This window comes from Oncorhynchus mykiss, chromosome 4 (assembly GCF_057628025.1).
Source record: "Oncorhynchus mykiss isolate SJ-2025 chromosome 4, ASM5762802v1, whole genome shotgun sequence".
Classification (NCBI taxonomy): Eukaryota; Metazoa; Chordata; class Actinopteri; order Salmoniformes; family Salmonidae; genus Oncorhynchus; species Oncorhynchus mykiss.
In genome coordinates, this window is record NC_143025.1 from 7056240 (window position 1) to 7074860 (window position 18621).

Below are 18621 nucleotides of genomic sequence, written 5' to 3' on the forward strand. Positions count from 1 at the left end.
GTCTAAGTGCATGTGACAACAGTGTCCTATCTTCCCATGTCAGCTCTTTGACCCATGTCAGTTCATTGACATGTCAGTTCATTGATATGTCAGTTCATTAACCCATTTCAGTTAATTGACCCATTTCAGTTCATTGATATGTCAGTTCATTGACCCATTTCAGTTAATTGACATGTCAGTTCATTGATATGTCAGTTCATTGACCCATTTCAGTTCATTGATATGTCAGTTCATTGACCCATTTCAGTTCATTGACCCATTTCAGTTCATTGACCCATTTCAGTTCATTGATATGTCAGTTCATTGATATGTCAGTTCATTGACAAATTTCAGTTCATTGACCCATTTCAGTTCATTGATATGTCAGTTCATTGATATGTCAGTTCATTGACCCATTTCAGTTCATTGACCCATTTCAGTTCATTGATATGTCAGTTCATTGACCCATTTCAGTTAATTGACATGTCAGTTCATTGATATGTGAGTTCATTGACCCATTTCAGTTCATTGATATGTCAGTTCATTGACCCATTTCAGTTCATTGATATGTCAGTTCATTGACCCATTTCAGTTCATTGATATGTCAGTTCATTGACCAATTTCAGTTCATTGACCCATTTCAGTTCATTGACATGTCAGTTCATTGACCCATTTCAGTTCATTGATATGTCAGTTCATTGATATGTCAGTTCATTGACCCATTTCAGTTCATTGACCCATTTCAGTTCATTGACCCATTTCAGTTCATTGATATGTCAGTTCATTGATATGTCAGTTCATTGACCCATTTCAGTTCATTGACCCATTTCAGTTCATTGACCCATTTCAGTTCATTGACCCATTTCTGTTCATTGATATGTCAGTTCATTGATATGTCATTTCATTGATATGTCAGTTCATTGACCCATTTCAGTTCATTGACCCATTTCAGTTCATTGACCCATTTCAGTTCATTGACCCATTTCAGTTCATTGATATGTCAGTTCATTGACCCATTTCACTTCATTGACCCATTTCACTTCATTGACCCATTTCACTTCATTGACCCATTTCACTTCATTGACCCATTTCACTTCATTGACCCATTTCACTTCATTGACCCATTTCACTTCATTGACCCATGACAGTTCATTGACACGTCAGCTCTTTGATAAATGTCAGTTCGTTGTTCTTGGATTTCTGTTTGCCTATCCCGTCTCTGACCTCTCACCCTGCTGTCCCCAGGAACCTGAGCTCAGTGAATGAGAAGACCAGACGTCAGATGCGGGAGACCAACGGTCTGGTGGATGCCCTGGTAGGATACATCCAGGCCTCGCTACAGGAAGGCAAGGTGGAGGAAAAGGTGAGAATGAGCTACGTAGTGGACTGGAGTACAGATAGTGGACTGGAGTACAGATAGTGGACTGGAGTACAGATAGTGGACTGGAGTACAGATAGTGGACTGGAGTACAGATAGTGGACTGGAGTACAGATAGTGGACTGGAGTACAGATAGTGGACTGGAGTACAGATAGTGGACTGGAGTACAGATAGTGGACTGGAGTGCAGATAGTGGACTGGAGTGCAGATAGTGGACTGGAGTGCAGATAGTGGACTGGAGTGCAGATAGTGGACTGGAGTGCAGATAGTGGACTGGAGTGCAGATAGTGGACTGGAGTGCAGATAGTGGACTGGAGTGCAGATAGTGGACTGGAGTGCAGATAGTGGACTGGAGTGCAGATAGTGGACTGGAGTACAAGGTAGGAAAGTTACTTAGCCGTGTGGTATTTGCAGAACAATTGTCACAATGCGTAACTGTACCTTCAGTGTTTTTCTTCGATCAGGTGTCGAACGTGTCGTCATGGGAATTAAATATATACTCAACATTCTATGGTACATTTGTTCATGTGAAAGCCTCACATGTTGGACTTTGGTATTAAAATCTATTCAACTTGTGTGTGTGTGTGTCCAGGGAGTGGAGAACGCAGTGTGTGTTATGAGGAACCTCTCCTATCAGCTGTACAGTGAGATCCCGCCCTCGGCCATGCTACGTCTGGAAGGACCAACCAGAGGCCAGGACACCAGCAGGAGTGAAGCCATTGGTTGCTTCACGCCTCAGAGCAAGAAAGTAAAAAATGTATGTATCACAGTGTCAATCTTCTTCTTCTTCTGTCAGTTTAGCAGTTGAACCGTAGTCTTGGTGGTCTTCAGAATGACCCTGTCTTTGTCTAAACGGAAGTCCTGTATCACATTGACCCCTGACCTTCTCCTTTTTACAGAAGATGAACCAGGACCTGGTTACATTCACGGAGGTGGCCCGCGTGCCCAAGGGTCTGGAGTGGCTGTGGCACCCCCAGGTGGTGGGGCTGTATAACCGCGTGCTGCAGGGCTGTGAGTTCAACTCCACCACCCGCGAGGCTGCAGCCGGGGCCCTGCAGAACATCACAGCTGGAGACAAGAGAGTGAGTGTTTATAATTCCCACTGCCAATGGTCCTTCTCTCGTCACCATCTTAAACCTCACGACCCGTCCCCTGGCGGTGCCAGATAGAATATGGAGTCATTTCAACTCCCCACCCATCCCCTGGCGGTGTCAGATAGACTATGGAGTTATCTCACCTCCCCACCCGTCCCCTGGCGGTGTCAGATAGACTATGGAGTCATCTCACCTCACCACTCGTCCCCTGTGCCAGATAAACTAGGGGATCATAAACAGGCTCCTCAAACTATCCGTGAAGCCTCTGTGACCAGGCCACTGATATGTGACCAGGCCACTGATATGTGACCAGACCACTGATATGTGCTCCAGGCCACTGATATGTGCTCCAGGCCACTGATATGTGCTCCAGGCCACTGATATGTGACCAGGCCACTGATATGTGACCTGGCCACTGATATGTGACCAGGCCACTGATGTGACCAGGCCACTGATATGTGCTCCAGGCCACTGATATGTGCTCCAGGCCACTGATATGTGCTCCAGGCCACTGATATGTGACCAGGCCACTGATATGTGACCAGGCCACTGATATGTGACCAGGCCACTGATATGTGACCAGGCCACTGATATGTGACCAGGCCACTGATATGTGACCAGGCCACTGATATGTGACCTGGCCACTGATATGTGCTCCAGGCCACTGATATGTGACCAGGCCACTGATATGTGACCAGGCCACTGATATGTGACCAGGCCACTGATATGTGACCAGGCCACTGATATGTGACCAGGCCACTGATATGTGACCAGGCCACTGATATGTGACCTGGCCACTGATATGTGCTCCAGGCCACTGATATGTGACCAGGCCACTGATAGTGATTGTTTTGTACCGGACTTGGTCACCTGACAATGACAACTGCAACTGACATCACTTACATCAGTGATCTCTATAGTTCACTCAGCATTCATAGAACGATGGCAGTGTCTCTCTCTAGCTGGGGTACTAGAACCCCTGTGGGTACCTTGCCTTTCTACAGGGTGTAATTAACTCATAAGAAAATAAGCCCAATGATCAGTTGCACATAAGGGTTTACTTCAGACAGAGCAAAACGGGATTTGTGGGGGGGGGGGGGGGGGGGGGGTACTGTCAGTAGTTTGAGAAATACTAACGCAGAAAGACTTTTCTCTCTTTTCCTCCTCAGTGGGCGGGGGTGCTGAGTCGTGTGGCTCTCGAGCAAGAGAGGATGCTTCCTGTGATGTTGGACAAACTGAGGACCAATAATGACCTGGAGCTGAGATCCCTCACCGGCTTCCTCAGAAACCTGTCACGCCATGCCAAGGACAAGAACGCCATGGGTCAGTAACCAGGACCCTTTTTATATCAAATCCTTGATTGCCTCTGAACCTCATCCTCCATATAAGCTTTGAGAGAAAGGCGAGCAATTCAAGGACGTCAATGTGAGATGTGTTATTAACAAACCAGAGCAAGGACCAAAACAAACACAAGAAGACTAACAAAAGCCATATCTGTCTATTTCAGGGGGGGATTTGACTACCGTGTGGGATGAATTCAATGAGATCAACCCTTCTTTTTTTTTCTTCTCCTTCTAGCAACCAAGACAGTGAACAACCTGGTGGACAAGCTGCCTGCTGACGGTCAACAGAAGGAGCCGTCCAGCGACGTGGTGGTCAACATCTGTGGAGCGTTGAACAACCTGGTGACCTGCAGCTCCGTCGCGGCCCGGGACATCACTTTCTTTGACGGGCTGCAAAAACTGGTGGCCATCAAGAACTCCAACGACAGCAGGTACGGGATAGGGAGAAATATCGGTAGCGGTGTTTCTTGCTGCTGGGTCATTCCACCGATTCCATGCACATTTTTTAAGAAGTGTAATGTTTGACTTCATTCTGTCAACATTCTGTCATAAAGAGCACATGTTTAACTTCATAAAAAACATATTTTCACATCTCAAGAAGATACATTTTTAAAAAATGACTATAATAAGTGCCTATAAAGTAACAGGGTTGACAAGTTGTCCCCCCCATCCCTCCTTGCTAATTGGGCAACTTTTGCACATTTGTTGTCGTCTGAGTGAGGGGAAATGCTGTAAATTAAGACGACTATGTGTATTTTGAAAAGATGAAACGTTGAGGATTATAATAAATACCACTTTGACATCAAACAAGCCAAAACACCCGAGTCCCAAATATGCACTTCACATTTCCAAATCATAAAACTGATGTCATAATACCAGTGCCAACGTTTATGACCACCATGTCTGATGAACAGTTACAAGATCCCTTGGGGTCATAACCCCTGGGTTGTTCTGAACAGAATGAGCCTATGTTTGTCTATTGTGAAGACAATTTGCCGCCGGAACACGCTCCTGAATGCACTCATGACTCCTCGTGACCTTGGGACTAGGAAGTCATGAGACTCGGAAGGTTTTATCTCTGCAAAGCATAGTTCTGAGATATTGAGCAGCAACGCTTTCACATCTCAGATCTCACAACTGTTTTGTAGTGAATAACCCATTATAGTCTTCACCTTAAAGGTAGCTAAAGAGTGCAGAGTATTAAAATCCTGAGTCATTTGTAAATGTGTGGGTTTTTCAGGAGGATACGGTCGCAGATAAAACCAGATGTCTCTGAAATGTTCATCTGGGTTCAGCTGTAATCGGGCTGACAATCCTGAATCCTGAGTCAGACATGTTTCGTTTTTAACAAAACTGTAGCTATTTGAATACAAACATGATAGAATAACAGTCTTTTTTTTTTACCAAGAAAGAGTCAGAACACATCATCAAATACTTTAGGAATTGTATTATGATCATCAGACTAATTACTGTCATCACTGAACAACGATGTGACGACAATCAATTACGTTAAGATTTCTGTCTGTGTTTTTTTTATTTAGAGGCAGATGGCAAAGACGTGTTCTGATTGGTCCGTCTGTATTTGTTCAGGCTTGTGATTGGATTGCAGATATAACCTTATAGTGCCCAAGTTCAAAATAGTTTCATGCAGATAGATCTTTCTAGTTTTTCATTATTTTCTTCACTTAAAATGTACTTTAAAAAAAAAATCTAACTCCACAGACATAAGAAAAACAATCTTAAGGTCAATTATATGTGACAAACTAATTTTTTTGACAAAAATGTCATAGAGAATCATGTTGTCCCAACGTCTTGTCCTTTCTGTGTGCACCAAAATGATTGTGTTTCTCTGAATTGCCTTGTGACGCCTAACACTGTAGGATCGTATTTTAGAACTTAGAACTTTAGAACATAGAACTTTAGAACGTAGAACTTTAGAACGTAGAACTTTAGAACGTAGAACTTTAGAACTTTAGAACATAGAACTTTAGAACGTAGAACTTTAGAACGTAGAACTTAGAACTTTAGAACGTAGAACTTTAGAACGTAGAACTTTAGAACGTAGAACTTAGCTAGTTACCTTAGCAATAGAACAGCCTTTCAAATGATGCTCACCTGACCCAGATTGAGATCTATAACGGACCGTTTGTTGTTGTTGTTTGGATTGCGCAAACAACAACAGTAATTGTGTGATGGCGGGAATGCAGATTTGCTTTACAAAACAAAACAACGACAAGTGTGCTTGCTCTAGTTCCTCAACGGCACCTTGTCATTTTCTCTGTCTTCTGTTGCTCCCACTCTACACTTTCCTGCAATTAGAGCGAATCTCAGTCCAACTGCTAGTTCATATCCTGGTCTTTGTGTTGTCTCTCTTGTAGTCCTGCTAGTTCATATCCTGGTCTTTATGTTGTCTCTCTTGTAGTCCTGCTAGTTCATATCCTGGTCTTTATGTTGTCTCTCTTGTAGTCCTGCTAGTTCATATCCTGGTCTTTATGTTGTCTCTCTTGTAGTCCTGCTAGTTCATATCCTGGTCTTTATGTTGTCTCTCTTGTAGTCCTGCTAGTTCATATCCTGGTCTTTATGTTGTCTCTCTTGTAGTCCTGCTAGTTCATATCCTGGTCTTTATGTTGTCTCTCTTGTAGTCCTGCTAGTTCATATCCTGGTCTTTATGTTGTCTCTCTTGTAGTCCCGCTAGTTCATATCCTGGTCTTTATGTTGTCTCTCTTGTAGTCCTGCTAGTTCTTAACCTGGTCTTTGTGTTGTCTCTCTTGTAGTCCTGCTAGTTCATATCCTGGTCTTTGTGTTGTCTCTCTTGTAGTCCTGCTAGTTCTTAACCTGGTCTTTGTGTTGTCTCTCTTGTAGTCCTGCTAGCTCTTAACCTGGTCTTTGTGTTGTCTCTCTTGTAGTCCTGCTAGTTCTTAACCTGGTCTTTGTGTTGTCTCTCTTGTAGTCCTGCTAGTTCTTAACCTGGTCTTTGTGTTGTCTCTCTTGTAGTCCTGCTAGTTCTTAACCTGGTCTTTGTGTTGTCTCTCTTGTAGTCCTGCTAGTTCATATCCTGGTCTTTGTGTTGTCTCTCTTGTAGTCCTGGGAAGCTGAAAGCAGCCAAAGCAGCAGCCACAGTCCTCTGCAACATGTTCCAATACAAGAAGCTGCACAAGGACTACAAACAGGTGAGAAACACCCCTGGAGAATGGTAGAGAGGAGGATCATAGACTACTAGAGAATGGTAGAGAGGAGGATCATAGACCACTAGAGAAAGGTAGAGAGGAAGATCACAGACCACTAGAGAATGGTAGAGAGGAGGATCACAGACTACTGGATAATTGTAGAGAGGAGGATCACAGACTACTGGAGAATGGTAGAGAGGAGGTTCACAGACTACTGGATAATGGTAGAGGAGGATCACAGATCACTAGAGAATGGTAGAGAGGAGGATCACAGACTACTGGAGAATGGTAGAGTGGTGGATCACAGACTACTGGAGAATGGTAGAGAGGAGAATCACAGACTACTGGAGAATGGTAGAGAGGAGGATCACAGACTACTGGAGAATGGTAGAGAGGTGGATCACAGACTACTGGAGAATGGTAGAGAGGAGAATCACAGACTACTGGAGAATGGTAGAGAGGAGAATCACAGACTACTGGAGAATGGTAGAGAGGAGGATCACAGACTACTGGAGAATGGTAGAGAGGAGGATCACAGACTACTGGAGAATGGTAGAGAGGAGGATCACAGACTACTGGAGAATGGTAGAGAGGAGGGGACACTAAGGACAGAACACGTGTTGTACTGGTAGAGAGGAGTTTGAGAAGAATCTCTTGCCTCATTGCTGGGTAATTTGGTTTGGAGGGGGTGCTAACACGGCTGTGTGAATCACAGAAACAGTCAGGAGGAAGCGTTCTATAGGTAGCACTGATGCATCACATGATATAATGTTCAGACACTATCAGAGGAGCTTATTGTTCATGTAACATCTCTCAAAGTCTGAAAAAACTGTGTGAATACAATATGAGGAACCCAAATTCCTGTGGACATTGGTTAATAATGAGTAGGGAGGGGATTCCCTGTAAAATTCATCTCCTGTTGCTCTACTTTCAACTACAGTTGAGCTGTCTGCTGTCTCCTCTTGTCTGGTAGAGAGTCAGAGCTTTCAACTACAGTAGAGCTGTCTGCTGTCTCCTAGTGTCTGGTAGAGAGTCAGAGCTTTCAACTACAGTAGAGCTGTCTGCTGTCTCCCCTTGTCTGGTAGAGAGTCAGAGCTTTCAACTACAGTAGAGCTGTCTGCTGTCTCCTAGTGTCTGGTAGAGAGTCAGAGCTTTCAACTACAGTAGAGTGGTCTGCTGTCTCCTTTTGTCTGGTAAAGAGTCAGAGCTGTTTATCTGTCATTCACATGCATGCATGTACACAAACACACACACATACACACACACACACGTTGTAAAGTAATTTATCAGTGCTTAGATATAAAGCTGGGAAACTCTCACCTAATCGTTCACCTCGAAGTGAATGGGTGACTGTAGAACCCAACCCTCATTCCTGTGTCTGTGTGTGTGTGTGTGTGTGTGTGTGTGTGTGTGTGTGTGTGTGTGTGTGTGTGTGTGTGTGTGTGACGTTGTTTTGCATTCCGTTAACCAGCCTTGAGGATAGGGAGGGTTCAATGAAAAGAAGATAGACCCCTAACGGTTGGGCAGCCGGTAATCTGGTGGTTAGAGCGTTGGGAAAGTCACAGAGAGGTCCGAATACCTGAGCCCCACCAGGTGAACACGTGTCCTTGAGCAAGGCACTTAACCTTAATTTGCTCCAGGGGCGTTGTACTACTATGACTGACCCTGTAAAACAGCACATTACACTTAACCTAGATGTTTTGGTTCCTACTTAATGTAATCCGTATGCTCACACACAGTAGTATATAGAAATATCTGCCATTTTAGCAGACTCTTTTATCCAAAGCGACATGCATGCGTAGATTTTCGTGGGAATCAAACCCACGATATATGCTTTTGTAAGCAGACACACACACACACACACTTAGGGAGAGGCTTGCTAGAATGATTGCTGTTTTAGATTTGTGGTTAGCCCTACCTAAAAGGGTGCAGCTCTCTATCTAAAGTGATTTCCTGGTGAACAAGTCCCAACACACCCAACATAATATCTACCTCCCTCTACAGTACCTGCATGCTTCTTCTCCATGGAATGTTTTTTTTTTCTTCAGTAGAACTATTTGAACAGTTTGTCATAAAAGAAACAATTCCAAACATGTTCAACTGTCACGTGTAATAAATTCCTTGGGACTGAGTTCTGTTAGAACATCTCTGATGGGGTTGTTACACCTTATGGACATTAGACAGCAACATGAGTTAGTGTACAGGCTGTGTGTGTCAAGCTCAAAGGTCACGAGCACTGCATTTTTTACTTGACACAGTTTACTATCCTTTTCTGAGGTTCAATGTTCACACACAGTATGTTAGCCTGGTCCCAGATCAGTATGTTAGTATGTTAGCCTGGTCCCAGATCAGTATGTTAGCCTGATCCCAGATCAGTATGTTAGCCTGTTCCCAGATCAGTATGTTAGTATGTTAGCCTGGTCCCAGATCAGTATGTTAGTATGTTAGCCTGGTCCCAGATCAGTATGTTAGTATGTTAGCCTGGTCCCAGATCAGTATGTTAGTATGTTAGCCTGGTCCCAGATCAGTATGTTAGTATGTTAGCCTGGTCCCAGATCAGTATGTTAGCCTGGTCCCAGATCAGTATGTTAGTATGTTAGCCTGGTCCCAGATCAGTATGTTAGCCTGGTCTCAGATCATGATATTAGTATGTTAGCCTGGTCCCAGATCAGTATGTTAGTATGTTAGCCTGGTCCCAGATCAGTATTTTAGCCTGGTCCCAGATCAGTATGTTAGCCTGGTCCCAGATCAGTATGTTAGCCTGGTCCCAGATCAGTATGTTAGCCTGGTCCCAGATCAGTATGTTAGCCTGGTCCCAGATCAGTATGTTAGCCTGGTCTCAGATCAGTATGTTAGCCTGGTCCCAGATGGGTATGTTAGCCTGGTCTCAAATCAGTATGTTAGCCTGGTCCCAGGTCAGTATGTTAGTATGTTAGCCTGGTCCCAGATCAGTATGTTAGCCTGGTCTCAGATCAGTATGTTAGCCTGGTCTCAAATCAGTATGTTAGCCTGGTCTCAGATCAGTATGTTAGCCTGGTCCCAGGTCAGTATGTTAGTATGTTAGCCTGGTCCCAGATCAGTATGTTAGCCTGGTCCCAGATCAGTATGTTAGCCTGGTCCCAGATCAGTATGTTAGCCTGGTCCCAGATCAGTATGTTAGCCTGGTCTCAGATCAGTATGTTAGCCTGATCCCAGATCAGTATGTTAGCCTGTTCCCAGATCAGTATGTTAGCCTGGTCCCAGATCAGTATGTTAGCCTGGTCCCAGATCAGTATGTTAGCCTGGTCCCAGATCAGTATGTTAGCCTGGTCCCAGATCAGTATGTTAGCCTGGTCTCAGATCAGTATGTTAGCCTGGTCCCAGATCAGTATGTTAGCCTGGTCCCAGATCAGTATGTTAGTATGTTAGCCTGGTCCCAGATCAGTATGTTAGCCTGGTCTCAGATCAGTATGTTAGCCTGGTCCCAGATCAGTATGTTAGTCTGGTCCCAGATCAGTATGTTAGCCTGGTCCCAGATCAGTATGTTAGCCTGGTCCCAGATCAGTATGTTAGTCTGGTCCCAGATCAGTATGTTAGCCTGGTCCCAGATCAGTATGTTAGCCTGGTCTCAGATCAGTATGTTAGCCTGGTCTCAGATCAGTATGTTAGCCTGGTCCCAGGTCAGTATGTTAGTATGTTAGCCTGGTCCCAGATCAGTATGTTAGCCTGGTCTCAGATCAGTATGTTAGCCTGGTCCCAGATCAGTATGTTAGTCTGGTCCCAGATCAGTATGTTAGCCTGGTCCCAGATCAGTATGTTAGCCTGGTCCCAGATCAGTATGTTAGCCTGGTCCCAGATCAGTATGTTAGCCTGGTCCCAGATCAGTATGTTAGCCTGGTCCCAGATCAGTATGTTAGCCTGGTCTCAGATCAGTATGTTAGCCTGGTCCCAGATCAGTATGTTAGCCTGGTCCCAGATCAGTATGTTAGTATGTTAGCCTGGTCCCAGATCAGTATGTTAGCCTGGTCTCAGATCAGTATGTTAGCCTGGTCCCAGATCAGTATGTTAGTCTGGTCCCAGATCAGTATGTTAGCCTGGTCCCAGATCAGTATGTTAGCCTGGTCTCAGATCAGTATGTTAGCCTGGTCTCAGATCAGTATGTTAGCCTGGTCTCAGATCAGTATGTTAGTATGTTAGCCTGGTCCCAGATCAGTATGTTAGCCTGGTCTCAGATCAGTATGTTAGCCTGGTCCCAGATCAGTATGTTAGCCTGGTCCCAGATCAGTATGTTAGCCTGGTCCCAGATCAGTATGTTAGCCTGGTCCCAGATCAGTATGTTAGCCTGGTCCCAGATCAGTATGTTAGCCTGGTCCCAGATCCGTATGTTAGCCTGGTCCCAGATCCGTATGTTAGCCTGGTCCCAGATCAGTATGTTAGCCTGGTCCCAGATCAGTATGTTAGCCTGGTCCCAGATCCGTATGTTAGCCTGGTCCCAGATCAGTATGTTAGCCTGGTCCCAGATCAGGTTTTGCAACGATGGACTAATGAAACAAATACCAAAAGAGAGTTTTTAGGTCTTTGTTTTCCTCTGAGGGCGGTTAGTCAGTGATTGAGTTAACAACAAATACTCAACACAGACCTCAAATTTTTGCCTCTAAAAATGTAAGTTCAATACAAACATTTGTAAAATATGGAAAATGAAAACATAAAAATTCTATCAGATCTTTCAGCACTCTGACAGAGTTAATGTTTTACGGAGTTGACAAAAATACATTTTTTTTTCTTTCTAATTCAAGACTTATACACAGTTGTCATTGTCATTCTGGACAAACAAATCTGGGACAAAGCTAACAGTATAATACATACTTTGATATATGCCCTGACAAAATGTCTCTCGTGTTTGTGTTTTACAGAAAGGGTTCACACGACCAGACTTTGCAGACATGACAATCTAAAAAAAAAAAGAAGAGGAACAGATACAATGTCTCTCTCTCTCTCTCTCTCTCTCCTTCTGCCAAGCGTCTGGAAACGTGTCTGATCACTTCAGTGGTCAAAGACTGGTCTGTACAACTGAAAACATTGCTCCTTGGGCTACTTCCTACTTACGCACACATGGAGTTGGATGAACTGTACTACAGTGCATAGTGACGACAAAGATGGAACCTGTTTAGGGACGACCTTAATGGTGGACTATGATGATAACGTACCCCCTTTTCCTTGTGAGCTTGAATACCGTATCTATTCAATGCTATATGTTGAGTTTATATGTATTCAATGCTATATGTTGAGTTTAATATGTAGTCAATGCTATATGTTGAGTTTAATATGTAGTCAATGCTATATGTTGAGTTTAATATGTATTCAATGCTGTAGCTTTGAGTGCTGTATGTTCTATATGATGGAATCAGGGACTTTTTTTTTCTCAATGTAACCAATCAGTCTGCTGTAACCAATAATGCTATGACTCATTTCTCCTGCCTTAGCAAGCGTGGTTTGACACAATCCCAACGACTTTAGGCCCCCCATTTTGTTAACCCTGGTCCCAGATCAGTTTGTGCTGTTATAGCCTACACTTATGGCCATTGTCACAACACAACACTGCTAGTAAAGGGATGGTTTGCTATCACTGGTGCTTTTTACTTTTGCTGAAGGGTTGAATTATTGATGTTGTTCATTGTGTTTTCTATTAGTTTGGTGTTGTTTATTTCTCAGACAAAACCAGAGTATCACTGAGCTATAATGAGATATAAACCAGAGTATCGCTGAGAGTTATAAACCAGAGTATCACTGAGCTATAATGAGATATAAACCAGAGTATCACTGAGAGTTATAAACCAGAGTATCACTGAGCTATAATGAGATATAAACCAGAGTATCGCTGAGAGTTATAAACCAGAGTATCGCTGAGAGTTATAAACCAGAGTATCACTGAGAGTTATAATGAGTTATAAACCAGAGTATCTCTGAGAGTTATGAGTTATAAACCAGAGTATCGCTGAGAGTTATAAACCAGAGTATCACTGAGAGTTATAATGAGTTATAAACCAGAGTATCTCTGAGAGTTATGAGTTATAAACCAGAGTATCGCTGAGAGTTATAAACCAGAGTATCACTGAGAGTTATAATGAGTTATAAACCAGAGTATCACTGAGAGTTATAATGAGTTATAAACCCAGAGTATCACTGAGAGTTATAATGAGTTATAAACCACAGTATCACTGAGTTATAATGAGTTATAAATTAGAACTGAATGTATGTTTTTATGGATGTGTGGAAAAACTGAACTACTGACACCTGCATGAATGACCTACAATAATGACTCAGAAAGGGAATCATGCGATTGCTTTTAAAAGCTTTACACAGTGGCTTAAACTTTTTTTTGTTTTACATCAAAGAGAAGACAAACAACTGCTTTGTGTCCGTCATTAGACTGAGACCATTCTTATTTACATTTACGGTGTGAAAAAAATAATCAACAACTATTTTTACAATGTACTTTTTGAGTGTTAACTGCAGGTCGAATAAATCTGTGTCATTTGTAACTAATAAAGCTGACGTCACTGAAGGAGTTTGGTTAGCGAGTGTGAGAATAGATAATAGATGTTCTTTTGAGGTTTCACGTCAACCAGGGTCAGGGTGTTTTATTGGACATGCATTAAATGTGATATGAAAAACTTCTGGGCCTTCTGGGCTTCTGCTGGTCAGGTCACGTGTTCAGAGAACAACTTCTGGGCCTTCTGGGCTTCTGCTGGTCAGGTCACGTGTTCAGAGAACAACTTCTGGGCCTTCTGGGCTTCTGCTGGTCAGGTCACGTGTTCAGAGAAAAACTTCTGCTCTTTCATAACAGGATCGATCAGCATTTCAGCTCCATGCAGAAGACTGAAAGTGGCCGTGTTTTGAGAGCATCGACTCTGACAGACCGACTGATCTACAAATGAACTTGCTTCCTAAATAACTACTCTATGGGGCCGATGGCATAAGAGCTATGGATAAGAGCTACAGTGCCTTGCGAAAGTATTCGGCCCCCTTGAACTTTGCGACCTTTTGACACATTTTAGGCTTCAAACATAAAGATATAAAACTGTATTTTTTTGTGAAGAATCAACAACAAGTGGGACACAATCATGAAGTGGAACGACATTTATTGGATATTTCAAACTTTTTTAACAAATCTAAAAACTGAAAAATTGGGCGTGCAAAATTATTCAGCCCCTTTACTTTCAGTGCAGCAAACTCTCTCCAGAAGTTCAGTGAGGATCTCTGAATGATCCAATGTTGACCTAAATGACTAATGATGATAAATACAATCCACCTGTGTGTAATCAAGTCTCCGTATAAATGCACCTGCACTGTGATAGTCTCAGAGGTCCGTTAAAAGCGCAGAGAGCATCATGAAGAACAAGGAACACACCAGGCAGGTCCGAGATACTGTTGTGAAGAAGTTTAAAGCCGGATTTGGATACAAAAAGATTTCCCAAGCTTTAAACATCCCAAGGAGCACTGTGCAAGCGATAATATTGAAATGGAAGGAGTATCAGACCACTTGCAAATCTACCAAGACCTGGCCGTCCCTCTAAACTTTCAGCTCATACAAGGAGAAGACTGATCAGAGATGCAGCCAAGAGGCCCATGATCACTCTGGATGAACTGCAGAGATCTACAGCTGAGGTGGGAGACTCTGTCCATAGGACAACAATCAGTCGTATATTGCACAAATCTGGCCTTTATGGAAGAGTGGCAAGAAGAAAGCCATTTCTTAAAGATATCCATAAAAAGTGTTGTTTAAAGTTTGCCACAAGCCACCTGGGAGACACACCAAACATGTGGAAGAAGGTGCTCTGGTCAGATGAAACTTTTTGGCAACAATGCAATCAATCAAATCAAATTCATTTTCAATCAAATTTATTTTATATAGCCCTTCGTACATCAGCTGATATCTCAAAGTGCTGTACAGAAACCCAGCCTAAAACCCCAAACAGCAAGCAATGCAGGTGAAGAAGCACGGTGGCTAGGAAAAACTCCCTAGAAAGGCCAAAACCTAGGAAGAAACCTAGAGAGGAACCAGGCTATGTGGGGTGGCCAGTCCTCTTCTGGCTGTGCCGGGTGGAGATTATAACAAAACATGGTCAAGATGTTCAAATGTTCATAAATGACCAGCATGGTCGAATAATAATAAGGCATAATAGTTGAAACTGGAGCAGCAGCACAGTCAGGTGGACTGGGGACAGCAAGGAGTCATCATGTCAGGTATTCCTGGGGCATGGTCCTAGGGCTCAGGTCCTCCGAGAGAGAGAAAGAAAGAGAGAATTAGAGAGAGCATATGTGGGATGGCCAGTCCTCTTCTGGCTGTGCCGGGTGGAGATTATAACAGAACATGGCCAAGATGTTCAAATGTTCATAAATGATCAGCATGGTCGAATAATAATAAGGCAGAACAGTTGAAACTGGAGCAGCAGCACAGCCAGGTGGACTGGGGACAGCAAGGAGTCATCATGTCAGGTAGTCCTGGGGCATGGTCCTAGGGCTCAGGTCCTCCGAGAGAGAGAAAGAGAGAAGGAGAGAATTAGAGAACGCACACTTAGATTCACACAGGACACCGAATAGGACAGGAGAAGTACTCCAGATATAACAAACTGACCCTAGCCCCCCGACACATAAACTACTGCAAGACGTTATGTTTGGCGTAAAAGCAACACAGCTCATCACCCTGAACACACCATCCCCACTGTCAAACATGGTGGTGGCAGCATCATGGTTTGGGCCTGCTTTTCTTCAGCAGGGACAGGGAAGATGGTTAAAATTGATGGGAAGATGGATGGAGCCAAATACAGGACCATTCTGGAAGAAAACCTGATGGAGTCTGCAAAAGACCTGAGACTGGGACGGAGATTTGTCTTCCAACAAGACAATGATCCAAAACATAAAGCAAAATCTACAATGGAATGGTTCAAAAATAAACATATCCAGGTGTTAGAATGGCCAAGTCAAAGTCCAGACCTGAATCCAATCGAGAATCTGTGGAAAGAACTGAAAACTGCTGCTCACAAATGCTCTCCATCCAACCTCACTGAGCTCGAGCTGTTTTGCAAGTAGGAATGGGAAAAAATTTCAGTCTCTCGATGTGCAAAACTGATAGACATACCCCAAGCGACTTACAGCTGTAATCGCAGCAAAAGGTGGCGCTACAAAGTATTAACTTAAGGGGGCTGAATAATTTTGCACGCCCAATTTTTCAGTTTTTGATTTGTTAAAAAAGTTTGAAATATCCAATAAATGTCGTTCCACTTCATGATTGTGTCCCACTTGTTGTTGATTCTTAACAAAAAAATACAGTTTTATATCTTTATGTTTGAAGCCTGAAATGTGGCAAAAGGTCGCAAAGTTCAAGGGGGCCGAATACTTTCGCAAGGCACTGTTTTGATAAGAGCTATTGTTAAGAGGTAAATGAGTAAGCTGTTTGGATAAGTGGATTGTAAATATAAAATACAATTATTTTTGATCTAGTTTACCTTCTGATCGCTGGAGACAAATGTGAAACCAGTCACATAGCAGCAAACGGAAGCATATCACCTTTTCCACAGTGAAGTTAATGAAATGCTGGTAATTATAACTTGCAGATATGAAATGTGGAGACCCAAACTAGGGGCTTCTGTAGCTATGATTAGTGAGGAGTATTAGGGTAGATTTCAGTGGAGGCTCCTCAGAGTAGGACCATCCTCATCAGTGAATTGCAGATGTTTGTTTTTTTGTGAAACAAAAATAAAACGTAGCCTTTTTAGATATATCTATACTAAATATATTCACGTCACCAAATTATTTATTAAAACACACTGTTTTGCAATGAAGGCCTCAGCTGCACTCTGTAGGGTAGCACCATGGTGTAGCTTGAGGACAGCTAGCTTCAGGGACATTGACTTCAATAGAAAACCTAGGAGGCTTATGGTTCTCACCCCCTTCCATTGACTTACACTGTACTTATGACAACTTCGGGAGGACGTCCTTCAACCTATCAGAGCTCTTGCAGGATGAACTGACATGTTGTCCACCCAATCAAAGAATCAGAGAACGATTCTAGTACTGAAAGCATAAGCTACAGCTAGCTAGCACTGCAGCATAAAATGTGGTGAGTAGTTTGTCTCAAAGAGAGAAAAAGACAATAGATTAACAGTTTTGAACAATGTTTTATTTTTTTAATGAAGGCGAAGCAAGATAAAGTGAGAGCTAGCTACATTTAATATTTTTTTAGTTAGCGAATGCAGCTAGCTAGTTTAGTCTACTCAAACACCCGGCTCAAACAGAGAGGGATGCTATGTTACCTAGCTGGCTATGGCTATCCAACAGAGAGGGATGCTATGTTACCTAGCTGGCTATGGCTATCCAACAGAGAAGGATGCTATGTTACCTAGCTGGCTATCAAACAGAGAGGGATGCTATGTTACCTAGCTGGCTATGGCTATCCAACAGAGAGGGATGCTATGTTACCTAGCTGGCTATGGCTATCCAACAGAGAGGGGTGCTATGTTAGCTATCTGGCTATCAAACAGAGAGGGATGCTATGTTAGCTATCTGGCTATCAAACAGAGAGGGATGCTATGTTAGCTATCTGGCTATCAAACAGAGAGGGATGCTATGTTAGCTATCTGGCTATCAAACAGAGAGGGATGCTATGTTAGCTATCTGGCTATCAAACAGAGAGGGATGCTATGTTAGCTATCTGGCTATCCAACACCGGAACTCTTCCAAGTCAAGGTAAGCTTTTGGTTTTATTCATTTATTGCAAAGGGGCCTGTCGGTGTAACTGCTAAACTGCTTAATGACTGTATATTATAAAAGTATACGGCCATGCTCATTAAAAAAAATAGCAGTACTCCATCTTAAACGTCACCTGACGCCACTGGTAAATGTATAGACTACTATATAGACTACTGTTCAACTCCTATCACTTTCCTCACCTTTCAATATTTCATGGATTTAACAATTGAATAAGGCAACTTTCAAGATGAATCAGATATTTTGTGGGTAAAGGCGTTCCAAACCTGTTTTTATTTTTCATAAATACTTTCCTAACCCTAAATAATATACCAGATTAGAGTAAATCCACCAATATACGTGGTTTTCTTTCATTTGATCCTTTTTCTGACCCCGAACATTTTTGAATTATAGGTTTATCGTTTTTTTCAACGGATGGTTTTAGATACATGTACTGAAAACCCTATTGAATTAAATCTGTTTTCAGTGGTTGAGTTCAATTTATTCAGTGTGAACTGCGACTGAGTAGGACTGTTGCTTTCAAACACTACCTGTGAGTTCTCAGCCCTGTCCTTGTTTGCATACTAGCTGGTTCTCAGAGAGGATGGATGGAATATTACAGACATAAGAGTTAGTCTAGTAGGTTGGGCCAGATATAAGGGTTAGTCTAGTAGGTTGGGCCAGATAAGGGTTAGTCTAGTAGGTTGGGCCAGATATAAGGGTTAGTCTATTAGGTTGAGCCAGATAAGGGTTAGTCTAGTAGGTTGGGCCAGATATAAGGGTTAGTCTAGTAGGTTGGGCCAGATATAAGGGTTAGTCTAGTAGGTTGGGCCAGATATAAGGGTTAGTCTAGTAGGTTGGGCCAGATATAAGGGTTAGTCTAGTAGGTTGGGCCAGATATAAGGGTTAGTCTAGTAGGTTGGGCCAGATA

At 42.9% G+C, this 18621-nt stretch overlaps 1 protein-coding gene across 2 annotated transcripts in view; it reads left to right on the forward strand.

Moving 5' to 3' along the window:
- LOC110522700 (plakophilin-3) overlaps positions 1–13506 on the forward strand; it is a 54831-nt gene extending 41325 nt beyond the window's left edge. For both annotated transcript variants that reach the window (XM_090231003.1, XM_090231002.1), the window contains 7 exons: positions 1225–1342; positions 1951–2115; positions 2258–2440; positions 3622–3775; positions 4031–4226; positions 6878–6965; positions 11855–13506. In XM_090231003.1, the coding sequence (XP_090087129.1) occupies positions 1225–1342; positions 1951–2115; positions 2258–2440; positions 3622–3775; positions 4031–4226; positions 6878–6965; positions 11855–11896 (946 nt within the window). In that variant the 3' untranslated portion in view covers positions 11897–13506. The remainder of the gene's footprint in view (positions 1–1224; positions 1343–1950; positions 2116–2257; positions 2441–3621; positions 3776–4030; positions 4227–6877; positions 6966–11854) is intronic.
- Positions 13507–18621: the final 5115 nt, after the last annotated feature.